At 41.1% G+C, this 13,993-nt stretch overlaps 2 protein-coding genes across 2 annotated transcripts; one reads left to right on the top strand and one right to left on the bottom strand.

The window, feature by feature from the left end:
- Positions 1 to 3,134: 3,134 nt before the first annotated feature.
- LOC118234685 (plasma kallikrein-like) lies at positions 3,135 to 6,335 on the bottom strand. Its single transcript, XM_035431402.1, has 9 exons — positions 6,175 to 6,335; positions 5,905 to 6,061; positions 5,464 to 5,579; positions 4,853 to 5,012; positions 4,645 to 4,766; positions 4,238 to 4,370; positions 3,980 to 4,086; positions 3,700 to 3,862; positions 3,135 to 3,447 (listed from the first exon to the last, which is right to left on the bottom strand). The coding sequence occupies exons 1-9, from the start codon at positions 6,302 to 6,304 to the stop codon at positions 3,312 to 3,314; spliced, it is 1,224 nt and encodes a 407-aa protein (XP_035287293.1). The 5' UTR covers positions 6,305 to 6,335; the 3' UTR covers positions 3,135 to 3,311.
- Positions 6,336 to 7,925: 1,590 nt separating this feature from the next.
- ppie (peptidylprolyl isomerase E (cyclophilin E)) lies at positions 7,926 to 12,983 on the top strand. The gene is made up of 10 exons (XM_035431403.1): positions 7,926 to 8,014; positions 8,386 to 8,484; positions 8,730 to 8,773; positions 9,261 to 9,287; positions 9,503 to 9,584; positions 10,546 to 10,649; positions 11,178 to 11,301; positions 11,494 to 11,679; positions 12,089 to 12,231; positions 12,620 to 12,983. Exons 1-10 carry the CDS (start codon positions 7,984 to 7,986, stop codon positions 12,686 to 12,688), a joined length of 909 nt encoding a protein of 302 aa, XP_035287294.1. The 5' UTR covers positions 7,926 to 7,983; the 3' UTR covers positions 12,689 to 12,983.
- Positions 12,984 to 13,993: the final 1,010 nt, after the last annotated feature.

The following is a 13,993-nucleotide window of genomic DNA, read 5'->3' as shown; positions in this document are numbered from 1 at the left end:
CTTGCATGCTTTGTTGTTTATGTTTGCTTGTTTGTGTGTTTGTGGGTAGTACGTGTATACTTACATGTGTTTATGTTTGCTTGTTTGTTTGTTTGCATGCAGTACTGTATGTGTATACTTGTTTCTGTCTGTGTGTCTGTGTGTGTGGATATGCGTGCAGTGACACTTGCAAGAATGTGTGTGTATTTGTTTACAGGACAGTTTGAATCGGTACTGTATACATTTCAGTGGTAGCAGAAATGTGCATTTCTCTAACAGTGCGCTTATGTCTGGAGTGTGTTTGTGCGCACGTCGATGTGTGCAAGAGACAAAACAGAAACAATATCTGTAATAAAATCTGAAATTGAAGACTATGAGAGAGAGAGAGAAGAGAGGGGGGGGGAGAGAGAGAGAGAGAGAGAGAGAGAGAGGGGGAGAGAGAGAGAGAGAGGGAGAGAGGGAGAGAGTGCGGTGGGACACTGGGTCTGTGAGAGTGGAAGTGTTGGTGCGCGAGACTGGCGTCAGGGCAGAACAGCCAGTCGCCCCGGGACTCTCGTGCGAGAGGCATGCGGAATGTTTGCGGACGTCTCCCAGCTTGGCACTGTGCTGGCAGTGGAGCCAGCAGTGGTACCACAGCTTCCAGGAAGGGCGACCACAATCACACAAGACAGGCTTTCCCACGGGGAGGGGCCTGGAGTCCAGGGGGGTTCAAGGGGGAGGGAAACATGCATGCACACTCGTACTGACACGCACACATACTCTCTCTCTCTTTCACCCTCTCTCTCTCTCTCTCTCTCTCTCTGTCTCACACACCCACACACACATACTGTACTCTCTCCCTCTGTCACTCACACACACACACACACACACACACACACAAACACAGCTATTCTAGACTTGATGAGGAGACACACAGAGTGAGTGAAACTGGAAACAGAAATTAAACTTTCCTTTGCTTTTTTAAGTTACATTTTTTACTTGAAATCTGATAAAACCTTTAATAAACATAGACAGTAAAAAGATTTAGAATACTTTTGGAATACTTGATGATTTTTCAACCTCATACAATATAGATAATGTTAATACGTATTGTGGTAAAAATTATTGCCATAAAACACTAGAAGATGGAATAGCTGTAAAAGCCACTACATTGCCAAAGAAGAAATCAGCTTAAATTGAAAACTGACTCCTGTGACAATTTTGATTTGGCTTCTAATTGCAAAACACCGACCCCTTGTGGACACAGAATAAATTCGTCTTTTGATTTATTTTTAGATTGCTACCAGTTATCACAGTTATAACAGCCATGTCCATTCTGCTGTACTCAACTAGACTAGATTATTCAACATTTTTATTTTTACTTTTACTCAACATTCGTACAGTTGATGTATGTTCTGTTTTACTAGACTAATTATTTAGTCATTTACTGATCAATTTTACATGATACAGAATAGTGGAATATTGTACTTGTACATCTCACTTTCAATGGATTCTGGGAAATGCAGGCTGAATACAATGCATACAGAAAAGTAGTGATGGCCAGTTAGCATAATAAAACCTGGCAACTGATGTTACATTTTAATACAAATTGCAAAATTTTCTTGTCTTGTTTTTTCCCTTGAGTAAATTATTTATCTTTAAGGGTTGTAATTTTGTTTCATGTATTAAATTAGCTATGTAAACTACACAACATGTATTGAATACATAAGGGTAAATATCTAGAAAGGAACTAAGGAACCTTTCAGGATTTATCTCTTGGTTAAATACAATTATTTGATTAAAAGCCTAGATTTATTGTGGAACTGTGAAACTTGCAGTGGATGAATCAACTACTGATTGAGCTCCAGTCGATGTAGTTGGAAACACACAAAGTTACTCATTTATGACAGTGAGGTTTCCAGAGTTCAGTATTTACTGGAGTTATTGCATGTTGTCAATCGCTGATTCATACAGAACAATGAAAACTTCACTCTCTAGCGAGACCCTATCCCTGTGTTAGTTTTAAATCATTGATTTATAATTGATAGCATGGGCTAGCTCTACCTAATCTGAGTATCAGGAATCCTCAATCCCATATCATCTCTATTGTCCTTTCCCATTACCAGAAGTCAGGGATGCCCAGAGCCACTCTACAAATGCCTAAAAATGTATAAAAAATAAAAATAAGCTACATTCTGTTTTATAGTGAATGGTTAACTGAACATGAACATGCCAAGTGTCTACTTACATAATTGCAGGACTTCCGTACAAAGACTCAAAGGGCATTCCCTGGTAATACACTTCATCACCTCAATGATAAAAAGGCAGTAGTCAATGTCTTGAGTCATCTTACTTTGGATGCTTTTGTGTTTGAAGGTTTTCAGTGAGCAGGAGGCAGAAGTGACGCCACAATTAAGTAATTTTGGTAGGTTTCCCAGAGTCTGCATGCTTCAGGTAGCAGTAGAACTGTCTGAGACTGGAAACATACAGAATGAGATCTCATGCTCTTCACCCATAATGCAGACTGCAATGACTGGTTAATATAAAGCTTGTTAAGACTACAGCCATAAGCATGTATGGTGTGTCCAAAGAGAAGATTTGACTGCAGTTTAGAAACATTTTTCCACCCATTACAATAATGTTTGCACCTTTTGAGCAGAAAATATATATTGTGATGTATTCCTCACAAAATGTAAAATATACCATACCTTCCACATTTCTCACTATTTTGAACATAAAATGGTTGAAAGGGCAAGTAAGGGCATAGGGGGGAAATTCTGTCTGCTTTTTGCTGATCTATGATTTTGAGTGTAAGCAAGCCTATTCATCTGGAAGTACAAATTCTTCTCTGTAACAAAATGTGTAAAGGTGATGCGTGATGTAATCCAATCACACCACAAAGATTTTTGAATATACATGTCAAGAAATGTGTGCATACTATTATTTCAGTAAGAAAAGAGTTAAATTGCATTTGTCAGGTAAATAAGTATTGGCTTCTGGGGGAACTCAGTGGAATTATCTTTGTTGGATTTTGCAAATGCAGAGAAAATCAATAGTAATCACAAGGTCATTTAAACTGCTATCTATCTGCAGTTCAATATTTAGTAAAACTTTAATCTTCCTCTGAGCTAAATCTTTGCAAATGAAAAATAAAGTACATAAAAATGAATGAAAGATTGCAAAGGTCAACAATTTGGGTTTATTAATTGCACTTATTTTGTACATTTGTTTATGACTGGAAAGTCATGGAAATCAGATGCATGCTTTAAAAGGATTTTGCCATAGTAATGACGGCCCGTGCCACACTGTAAGCAGCACCAGCAGTGTAATCGCACTGTCCCTCGGTAAAAGCATTAATGCACACCTGTCTTCTCCACTCCTCCACTCTGCTGGCAGCCCCTCTGGTGGAACCCAGAAACCACGCCCTGCATGGCAACCACCTTCGGAGGAAGGGGGACCGTGATCACCTGCTTCAGGTAACATATCCTCCTATAGGGTTACACATATATTGGAAGGACAACAGTAAAGAACCCTCCAGATCCCATTGGTCCACTATCAAGAGATGACAAGTGCTTTTTCAGTGCAGTAGGTAATACACTGATTGTTTGTGTGTGCAAGTCAGAGTGAAAACATGCCTCAATGAGCAGATCATAGCCCTGTGTATAAGCATTGTGTTGTATATGTGCTATGTTTGTGTGAGCATGCATGTGTGTGCATTGTATGGGAAAGCAGAAGTGAGACCTTTGAGTAGGCACATGATATGACTCATAGACGTAGGTGTAGAACTGGCACTCAGGATCAGCTGTGCAGGTTTCCTGGCAGGTCTGTGGATCGTCCAGTAGGACGAAGCGTCTGTCAAACCCCAGGAAGTCGATGTTTTCATATGAAGTCCTTGCACAGTCACCTGTAGGCGGGAACAATCATCAGCTCCACACTTGCACTACAGAACTCCAGGGGTCTTCAAAGGTATTTGGGGGGTACACTGAGTGAAACCAGGGAATTTCCCCAGTATTCGCCTCACCATTTGAGTCCTCGCAGAAGCGTGTTGGGGTTCCTGACATCACCCCATCCTTAGAAGCATAGGGCCGTTCATCTTTGTTGTGCTTTAAGTTGCAAAGCATCTCTTTCCTGGAAAGACAGCGTGTGTGCTTTATTGTTTTGCTTGGTTGAACATTGTGAAAATGAAATTTGGGGTGAAATATACCAGAAGTACAATATGTCAGATGACAGAAAAATAATGAATTTCATGAATTTCTTGCATAAAAAATGTATAATATACCTTGCATATGAATAGAAGGTGCAGCGGGGGTGGATGGTGCATAAAAAGTGGCAGTATTCAGGCGAGGGAGATGGAACCTGCTCAAAGTCATTCCCAGGAAAATCCATATCGGTCTGAATCTTGTACTGGCAATCTGTATCAAAACCAGTATCACAGCATACCATACCTACATCCACAGATAAACGCTGGTGCCAAGAAAGTAGCAAAATCATTAAAGAAATAACAACAAGGAAAAACTTTTGGATTTATACCTTTTAAAAACATTAAACCCTTGTGGTATAAAAGAGTATTTTGACATCAGTGTGTTTCAGTAATACTGTGAATTTGTTTATCAAAATAACAGTTTTTGATGGTTAATAAGTTGTTGTTTTTTTTTAGCTAAGATGACAGTTTTTGTGTGTACAAACTTTTTCCATCAGTGCTGCCAGCAGTGCAAATTTTGTGTGAGAAGCCACTCGCCACTCCATTCAAGCTGTTGACTCTTGGAGGACTGGGGAAAACCCTTCTGTGTTTCAGGAAGCACTTGTTTCTGAGGAGAGACCCATAACACGTATGAGGTTGTTTGGCCATATTCTAAAGATCTGTTCCCAGAGCTTATTTGCTGCAGGTTCTCACCTGTATTTTGATGTTGGAAAGTCTTGGTTAAGAAAGGAGAAGAACTGGCAGTCTGGGTCCTTAGTGCAAGTGCTCTGACAGTCCTCATAGTCCGCTGTAAACAGGGATGTGTAATCTGCCCCAGTGAAGTCCACATTCTTATAGACCGTCGACAGACAAGCTGCAAACATGCAAGGCTATTAGTTTTTGACAGTGACACAGTCACTATTGCATACTGTCAATCACTGATTCAAACAGCCCAAAAAATATTGCTCTCTGCCAGGTCCTATCCCTATGTTTGTTCAGATCACTGGATTATTATTGATGGTACATCATGAATTTTCACTCCCATTTCATTCCTATTGCCCCCTCTCATTCCCGGAAGACAGAGATGTCCAACACCACCCACAAAATACCTACAGCTACATTATATACTGCAGTACAGTAAATGGTTATGTATCTCTGGGTATGCTGATTGATTATAATTATTATAACCCAATTTATGGTAAATGCTAAGTATCTATACACAATTTCAGTATCCCAGCACAAGGACGGAAAGGGCATTCCCCAATAATACAACCTATCATTCCAATAATAAAATGTCAATAGCCTGAGTCATCTCACAATCTTACTTTGGAGGCTTCTGTCTTTGCATGTTTTCATTGAGTAGCCAGAAGTGACGCCACTCAGTGAAGTAATTTTTGCAGGTTTCCCAGAGTCTGTGTGCTTCAGGTAGCAGTAGAACTGTCTGAGAGACAAGAGGCACACAGCTGCATGCATAGTCATATACACGTGTATAGTATATCCAAAGAGAGAGTAAACACATTCATCTTTATCCTTTCTTAAAGCAGTATTATCACTCGTCCTCCCATCCTGTTTTTTACTTGGTTACAGAGGCCTTAAGAAAACTGAACACCTCAAAGTTGCTCCGAGGGTTTGGTAACCAAAACAGCCATCATTTTTCAATATCAGCCAGTTTATATCAATAACTCCAATGCAGAGCCATTTTTGCAGCGATCTCAGTGAGGTTTCCTGGTCATTTACATCATGGTAAATAAAACAAAGGGCAGTACCGCTTGTCCCTGGTCCATTCAGGTCGAACAAATGTGAAAAAGAGACAGTGGTGGTGCTGAGTGCAGGCCAGCTGGCAGTGGTGCGCATCTGGAGAGAGGATCTGCTGGACGTCACTGCCTGGGAAGTCCACGTCCACCTGGAGCTCACGCACACACTCTGTGGAAAAGCCACAAACCATTCAAGAACCTTAAACTTAACAGCAATGCTTCTGAATCTCTAAAAAACATTATTTTGCTGTCAGTACTTTCTTTTGAAACAATGTCTTCTACCTTCACTGAGAGAGTCTCCCCAGAGAAGAACCAGACACAGCAGAACTAAGCTCACTCTCATTTTGAGCGACAAAGAATAACCTGCCGAGCTAAACAGACAGGGACAGTCAGTGATAATATTTGTGAACATTGTGATACCCTGGTCGTCCAAAGTGCAAGTGTATTCAAAGTTTGCAGGCTAATCTCTGATTAATCATTGTCATTTACCTTGTTAGTGTAGCGGAAGTTATACAAGTAAATTGTATAAAACTCATTTTCCAGGGTTTTATTTGATTATACCATCTGAGTGGCTATTTTAATCTGCACAACCAACTGATCTGTTTAAACAAACCGATCACAAATTGGGTGGACTAGTGGGTTCATTGGTTACAACATCACAATTTTGTTGTAATAACAGTTGAAATTACTGCATCTTTAGAAGTGCTTTGCCAGTTAACCAATTTATAGACTGGATAGTCAAGAATATAAAGTCTAGGTCAGAAAGTATTTTTTAAAAAGAACCTGAATGAAAATGAATGGGGATTTTTGTTGGAGTTATAAAGCACCAGCAAATTTAACCACCCGTACAAGACTGAATGTAAAGAAATTGTTGGGTAAGGTACAGTACAGTGCTTTACTGCATGTCATTTTCACATAAAGCCACTTCACATGACTTTTAGGTTTATATTATTCTTATGTTTACGCAAATGCATGCCCATTACATGTCAAGCAGGTGCAAGTAGCATTCATTCTGATCTGCACTGTTAGAGATGGGATTTCAATACATCGTTCTGCAATCTGCAGAATGCATTCTGCGTCTGTGGCCCAGTCCGTCTACATGCTGAATATTGCACTGATTGACAGAGAAAGAGAGTTTGTCAGTCACATAGATTCAGTTGCAAATTGTGGGGCAGCAATATTATTCCAATTTACCATCTTAATTTACCAGTTGAGGCCAGAGTGTGTCAGCATCTACCCAGTTGTGTCCAAATGAAATTTGTTCATGAGAAGATTTTTAGGTTTATGTAAATGGGGGATGAGCTTCAGTATCTGCAAAGGAACACATTTCATGCCTTTATGCCATAGTTTATTGGAATTCCAACTCACAGTTATAGTGCCACCAAGTGTCCAATGAGTGAAGAATTGGGTGTATGTATTGTATTCCAACATGCTTGACAAATTTTAGAATTTCGCTAAATCACACTGGGAACTGGTGGGGAAAACTATATGTATACTTTAAATATATGTATACTATATGTATGCTGTAATAAACATCCATATAATATGTACCCCCAGCCCCTTTTCAAGCCACTTTTTCTATCTGAAATGTTGTCTGTGTTCACATTTCCACATGAATATTTCTACTCAATCGCAATCATAAACAGATAGTGTAAACTATTAATGTATCCATGAGAACACATGTATATTGGTTGTACTTCATGCATTTTCCATGCACCTCTTGTATTCGTGCAGAGACCTCTTGAAGGGCAAGTGTTCAAAGTCAGAACAGGGCACACACACACTAACCTAAAATATACTGTGTTACAACACCCAGTTATTGTACAGAATATATGCACCTGCTTGATATTGGAGCTCTATTATTCATAACGTTATAGATTTTGCATTTAGACAAATATGACTAGAAAAAGTCATTAAATGTTTGATCAGGCTCATGGAGTTAGGATCAGGACTAGAGAGGATGTACTGTAAAATAAAACGTTGCATTTCTCTAACTCGAATTTTCACATGCACGTTCACCGGATGGCCAGAGATGGCGCGGTCACGTTCACTAGTAGTAAGCGAGGTCAAAGGCTAAAGGGTACAAGCAAGATGGCAGCCGCCAAGCGTGTGCTTTACATTGGTGAGTGAAATTTTGGTTTCTCTCTTAAAACCAGTTTATATAACTTATTAAAAGTACAAACAAGCACAAAGGATACTTCGGTATAAGTTCGAAGAACTGCATCTACCTAGCTAGTTAGTTATTATGTTTTTTAGCTAGCCAGCTAAACTAAAGTATTTTGGGTGAAGTTAGCAAGCTAGCTAGTGTCGTTGCTATGTAGCTAGGACTAGATACAGTGCGGAAACTGTATTATGCGTTCACAAGGATTCTGTAATAAGCTTTTCCGTTAGCTGATATTTTTGCTAGATGAGCGTGGTAGTAAAGTCAGAATTATTTTTTCTGTAGTAATCTTGACGTAACTAGCTATCGCTTTGCGTTGCTGTTCTGTGTAGGTGGGCTTGCGGAAGAAGTTGACGAAAAGGTTCTTCATGCAGCATTCATTCCCTTTGGAGACATAACTGACATTCAAATACCGCTCGACTATGAAACTGGTGAGTCATCCGTACGCAGTTGGTGTCCAGAGTTCATATTAATAACGTGCTATCATCAATATGTTGTAGGCATGTGCTTGTTTTGATTAACTCGAGCCTCAAGTATTGAATACAGACTATCTTGCCATCTTTTTGTTTGGTAGTCGTACTCATGTAAAACAGACGAATGCTCGCAATTTGTTCATTACATGATCCCTACAAAACATAGATTTTGTATGTATTTCTTTTTTGCTTTTCACTTTCAGAAAAACATAGAGGTTTTGCCTTCATCGAATTTGAACTTGCAGAGGTGAGCTTGGAGTTGTTTGCTCTGAAAAGTGTAATAAGTCAGAGGTTCCTTGCATTGCTCGAATCAAAACTGTATGGTTCAGAGATGGGTATATACATTCCTGCAGGGCTGGTGTGTATGCAGCTTTTTTCCAGTGTTTGATTACCCTGACTCAGTTAATTAGCTCAATAAACCTATGGCAGACGCTGTACAATGCTTCATATAGGCACACCTAATCTTAACTGTGATTGGTGAGTTTTGTCAATGTACTTGGCCCACATGTCAGATCACACATGATTGGGCTGATTAAATAATTAATAGCAGAAGTTGGTATGGTAACCAGAAACAGACATGGCCCTTCTTGCTCAGCCCTGATGTATTCAGTTCTTTCATTTGCATGGCATCATTTAATCGGTGCGCACATTTTACGAGGACATCATTAAGCATTGTCACTAGGGCATCATTGCTTCTTTGACTTACAGTATTTCTTTCCACTCCTTTTGAACAGGATGCTGCTGCCGCTATTGATAATATGGTGAGTTAAACACTCATAATATATTTTCTGTATGTATGCAGCATGCTACATAAAAAACATGCTTTTGGATTTCACAGGTATTGTATGATGCAGCTGGATCAATACTAGTTATAGATGCTGTCAGATGATAGGAGACCAAAGTGGAAATGTATACAAATGTTATAATGTGTAGCCTTGAGCTTGTGTTGTAGCTGAGCCTTGTGTCTTCCCATTAGAATGAGTCAGAGCTGTTTGGCAGAACTATCAGGGTGAACATTGCCAAGCCCATGAGGATCAAAGAAGGCTCCTCGAGACCAGGTGATAAGTTTGATCCATTACTTCTGTCTGTCGTGTGCATTGCATGAGTACAATTTTTAAGAATTTGCTGCCGGCCAGCACAGTTACTTTAAGGCTTGACACCTTGGCAAAAGTCAGAAAAAGGTGTGACCAGATGGATGCGGAATCAGAAATAAAAACTAGTTAGCAATGGGTGATTATGTTCTGCAGTCTCGGGAGGGAAAGGAAAAGTCAGATGGGGGGAAGGTATTTAAATTGGTTGTCATCTCAGAAATTTGAAGGTTACCTGGTTGTTAGTTACAATTATTTTTAATAAAATGATTGTATTTAAAGTAATGTATGCTGTGTGATGAATAATGATAGGCCTATACTAACCATATGAATACAAAGATTAACAAGAATAAGCAAGCTTAACAACCATGAAAAAGGCATCTTAAAAATTTTTATTACCTTCACGACAAACTTTAGAAACATTGGATGTAAAATCCTATTGCTTGCTTTCGGAAATTGGCTTACTGCAGCTGAGACTGCTCAAAGCAAAAGCAATCAGTTTTAAATTAGCACAAAACAGACACATGACGATATAATTAATGATAAGCCATGTGGATGGTTTTATATATAAAGCGTTTTGTTTTACTAAGGGCATCCTCGAGAGTTTTTGAGCATGGGTGTGTGTTTTAGTCAACCTTGCGGTGTTCCTGCTCTCCTCTCTCTCCTCGTTGCACTATGTGTGTGCGTGCGTGCAGTCACAGCAATCTCCAACTTGCTTCTTTTTTTTTTTCGGGTTGGGCTCGGACTTAGTAAAATACATGTGATTTTAGGCCGGTCCGAGCTTGGGCTTCAACTCACTCGGGCTTCAACTCACTCGGGCTGGGTTGGGCCAGGCTTGAATGTTTCACCCCATTGAGAACTCTAACCCTAAGCACACCACAGTTCTCTGTCTCGCTGATAAAGCACTCCCTCCCGATTGGTCTGTTCGCAGTGTGGTCCGATGATGATTGGCTGAAGAAGTTTTCAGGGAAGACCTCAGAGGAAGCCGAGGGGGCGGAGCCTGCAGGAGAGGCAGCCGGTACGGAAGCACAGGAGGTATGCTGTCACGTCGCTGCTTAAAGAGTGCCTTTTGAAACGGTGCATGATCGCTCTGTTTTAGTATCCTGGGAAACGGGTCCATGGTTGTGGAGGTGTAGTGGAATTCAGAGACTTGTCTAAAGGTCCACTACGGAATGTGACATCACCGCTAGAGAAGCAATAAGAGTCTGATTAGTTCTCTTAGCTGCGGTTCAAAACTTGCAGCTGAGCTATCCCCATTCAAGTGTGTAATTTATCGGGGGGTAGGGTGGTTACAGTATTTTCTCCTTAGAATTCACCAGAAATGATCATTTCACAGTTGTTCTTTCAAAAGTTTATTCTGCAGGGGCGTGGGCCCGGACCCCCCTAGGAGGTTGCAGTTCTCGTGGTCTATGCATTTCAACCTTCCCCCCAAATATTAAAACTGAAGTTTTGTCCTTGCCATATTAAATAAGCCTTGTCCCCAAATACAGAAGGATTTTGCCTGTATTTAGTTGGGATTGTTGCTGGCTGTAGTCAGTATTATTGATGTGATGATTCTTTAAGGGCGAGCCACCAGCCAAGAAAGGCAGGTCCAATCCTCAAGTCTACATGGACATCAAGATCGGCAACAAGCCAGCAGGACGACTACGTTTCCTACTCCGAGCTGACATCGTTCCCATGACTGCAGGTACACCAGCTGCACACATGGGTTTCCATTCTAGAATCCCAGTCACTTTTGAAAGGTTTTGTTATATTGTCCATTTGGTGAGCTAACCTTGTAATGTGTATTGCTTCGTAAGTCACTGCAAATGCGACTCCCTAGCAATAGTCTGTCACTGGTATTGAGCCTTACCCACAATGCTTTGCTGTCCCTTGACAGAGAATTTCCGTTGCCTGTGCACCCATGAGAAGGGGTTTGGGTTCAAGGGCAGCAGTTTCCACCGCGTCATCCCTCAGTTCATGTGCCAGGGAGGAGATTTCACCAACCACAACGGCACAGGGGGCAAATCCATATATGGACGCAAGTTTGACGATGAGAACTTCGTCCTCAAACATACCGGCACAGGTCTGGGAAACTACGTTATCTTACCTACACATCCTGAAGTGGCATAGTGTAAAGTTCACAGCTCTGTATTTTAACAGGTGGCTTCAAATGCTGTGTTTCAGAATTGTTCTCATGGTGAGACCATAGTTAGGTTCAAATGTTGTATGCATAAATATACATTTGACAGCTGTCATCTGATGGAAGGATTTCATTACTGATCTTGGAAGAAGTCATTTGTAGCTATAGCCCAGGACTGTGCAACTTCCATGTTATGTCTGGTATTTATTTGTGTCTGTAACGGTTACATTTTGAGGCTATAGGTGAGACCTGTTAAATGTGCCGCTCTATAGGACAGTGAACACTGTCCACCATTTTAAATATGTACAGAGACGCTTATTTGAGGTGATCCTACCCCCTATTGTTTCTGCAGGGCAGCTCTCTATGGCCAACTCAGGCCCTAACACCAACGGCTCGCAGTTCTTCATCACCTGCGACAAGACAGACTGGCTGGACGGCAAGCATGTGGTGTTTGGGGAGGTGATCGAGGGCATGGAGGTGGTGCATGCCATGGAGGTGAGGACTGAGGGTGTGGGAAAAGGGAGAGAGATGTGGAAAAGATGGTGGAAAGAGTCAGGGGAAAGAGAAGATTGGGGGAGTGAGGAACCAGAGGGGGACAACATAATAAAGTTGGTGTTATATACTGTGTACTGTTATTGAATATTACTGTATTGTCAAAACTGCTGTTTGATGTTGCCTTTTTGGCCAAGACTCCTTGCAAAAAAGATTATCTCCAGTAAAGGGAATGTACCATTTAAAAATAAAAGATAAAGAGGTACAGACAGGGGATTAAACCACAAGGGATCCTGTACATGTAGTCAAGATTGCAGACTGGCTTGATAAAGTGAGTTCCCAAAACCCCATAGTGGCAGTGATGTGACCATGTTCCCGGCGTCTTTTTCAGGCCCAGGGGTCAAAAGATGGCAAGCCCAAGCAGAAGGTGATCATCTCAGACTGCGGGGAGTACGTGTAACAGGCACATACAGGAAGGCAGACACGCCCTGCAAGTTCTGTCTGCCGTTCTGGGAGAGGGACCCATCCTGAGTGACTACAGCTGACCAGGGCCAGGTCAGATTTAGAAGGTTGGTTCTTTCCACACCAGCAAACCCACCTGAATCTGGATTCCTCCCACAACTGCTTTAGGTTTCCAGACATGTGCCAGATTGTCCCCACAATAACACTGGTGTGACCTCAAAATATCCTGTTTGTGTGAGGCCCAGGCAGAGATGTAAATACTATGTGAATAAATGTTTTTTTACAGCCAGAAACTGCTTCAGTGTTTGCTTTTAGAAACCTGTTTTCTATTTCCAATCTCAAAAGCAGTGCCAAAAGACAAAATGAGCCAAACTTTGCAAGTCCTTCCATGTGGGTGTTCTTGTGCTCTTGCCTTGAACTGAATTCCTGAATAACCCCTCCGAGCCGTGTGATTTACAAATGTTGCAATGGCAACATTTTCCGTGTTGTAATTAGCTGCATGTTTAGTTTTCCTTGTTTGTTTATTATGAGCAGTGTTTTGTAACTTCATAAGCTACGTGCAGCAGACAGAAAATGGAGCACCAGTGAGAAACGAGGGTGTTGGGTCGTCACGTGGTCAGTGTGGCCTGTGTGCGCTGTAGCACAGTCTGTACCAGGAACACAGCACTACTGGTTCACAGGGTGGAAGTGGAAAATACGGTCTCGGGTATCATTCCAGAATGTCTCGTATAGAAAAGAAAAAAGAACACATGATTACAGTCACCTATATTGGTTTTATTAGTTTTCAGATAAAAGCAGACAGAAAGGGGTCTTGCCCACATCGATATACAGCACTGGAGCTAGTGCAGAGATGAACAGGGCCAGTATTGCACTTTAATACACAGCTTTAAGCTGCCCCGTGTTCATTTCTACACTCATTGATTTGATTAATCCGTGTTATTAACAGGTTATGCCTTTAATCGGTTCTCTTGACACCTTATGTCTGCGTAAATGTATCCTGGTTTGACTTTGGCTGTGTAAGGACCTTGAGATAAAGTGGTTATATTTCCAAAGGTGGACCACTTAACTGGGAAGCAGCTCGATGCATAATGCGTAAAGTCAGCCATGTGTCTTGCAGAAGTGCAGCTTTGCAGTCATAAAGCTTTAGCTTATCAAAATGGCCTTAGAACTAGAAACATCATCACAGCATATTATGAGCAATGGCCGTAGTGTGTTTGTGTTCTCTCTCTGTTCTTACATTGTGGCTGTATCAGAAGGGTTAAACTTTACTGAAAGCGGCACTAGGAATATAATTGTCCGTTAC

Source organism: Anguilla anguilla, chromosome 8 (genome assembly GCF_013347855.1).
Source record: "Anguilla anguilla isolate fAngAng1 chromosome 8, fAngAng1.pri, whole genome shotgun sequence".
In the NCBI taxonomy this organism is placed as follows: domain Eukaryota; kingdom Metazoa; phylum Chordata; class Actinopteri; order Anguilliformes; family Anguillidae; genus Anguilla; species Anguilla anguilla.
The sequence above is the reverse complement of the archived record's forward strand: the minus strand, read 5'-3'. Positions and strand labels throughout refer to the sequence as shown.

What these genes read in the sequence shown, in the direction of transcription:
- ppie (XM_035431403.1), top strand. Translation starts at nt 7,984, where the DNA reads ATGGCAGCCGCCAAGCGTGTGCTTTACATTG. An exon ending in TCGAATTTGAACTTGCAGAG is followed by an intron (nt 8,774 to 9,260) that starts GTGAGCTTGGAG and finishes CCTTTTGAACAG; the next exon opens with GATGCTGCTGCCGCTATTGA. An exon ending in CTGCCGCTATTGATAATATG is followed by an intron (nt 9,288 to 9,502) that starts GTGAGTTAAACA and finishes TCTTCCCATTAG; the next exon opens with AATGAGTCAGAGCTGTTTGG.
- LOC118234685 (XM_035431402.1), bottom strand. Translation starts at nt 6,304, where the DNA reads ATGTTCACAAATATTATCACTGACTGTCCCTGTCTGTTTAGCTCGGCA. An exon ending in TGGCAGCACTGATGGAAAAA is followed by an intron (nt 4,371 to 4,644) that starts GTTTGTACACAC and finishes GTTTTGATACAG; the next exon opens with ATTGCCAGTACAAGATTCAG. An exon ending in CTTCTGCGAGGACTCAAATG is followed by an intron (nt 3,863 to 3,979) that starts GTGAGGCGAATA and finishes TCCCGCCTACAG; the next exon opens with GTGACTGTGCAAGGACTTCA.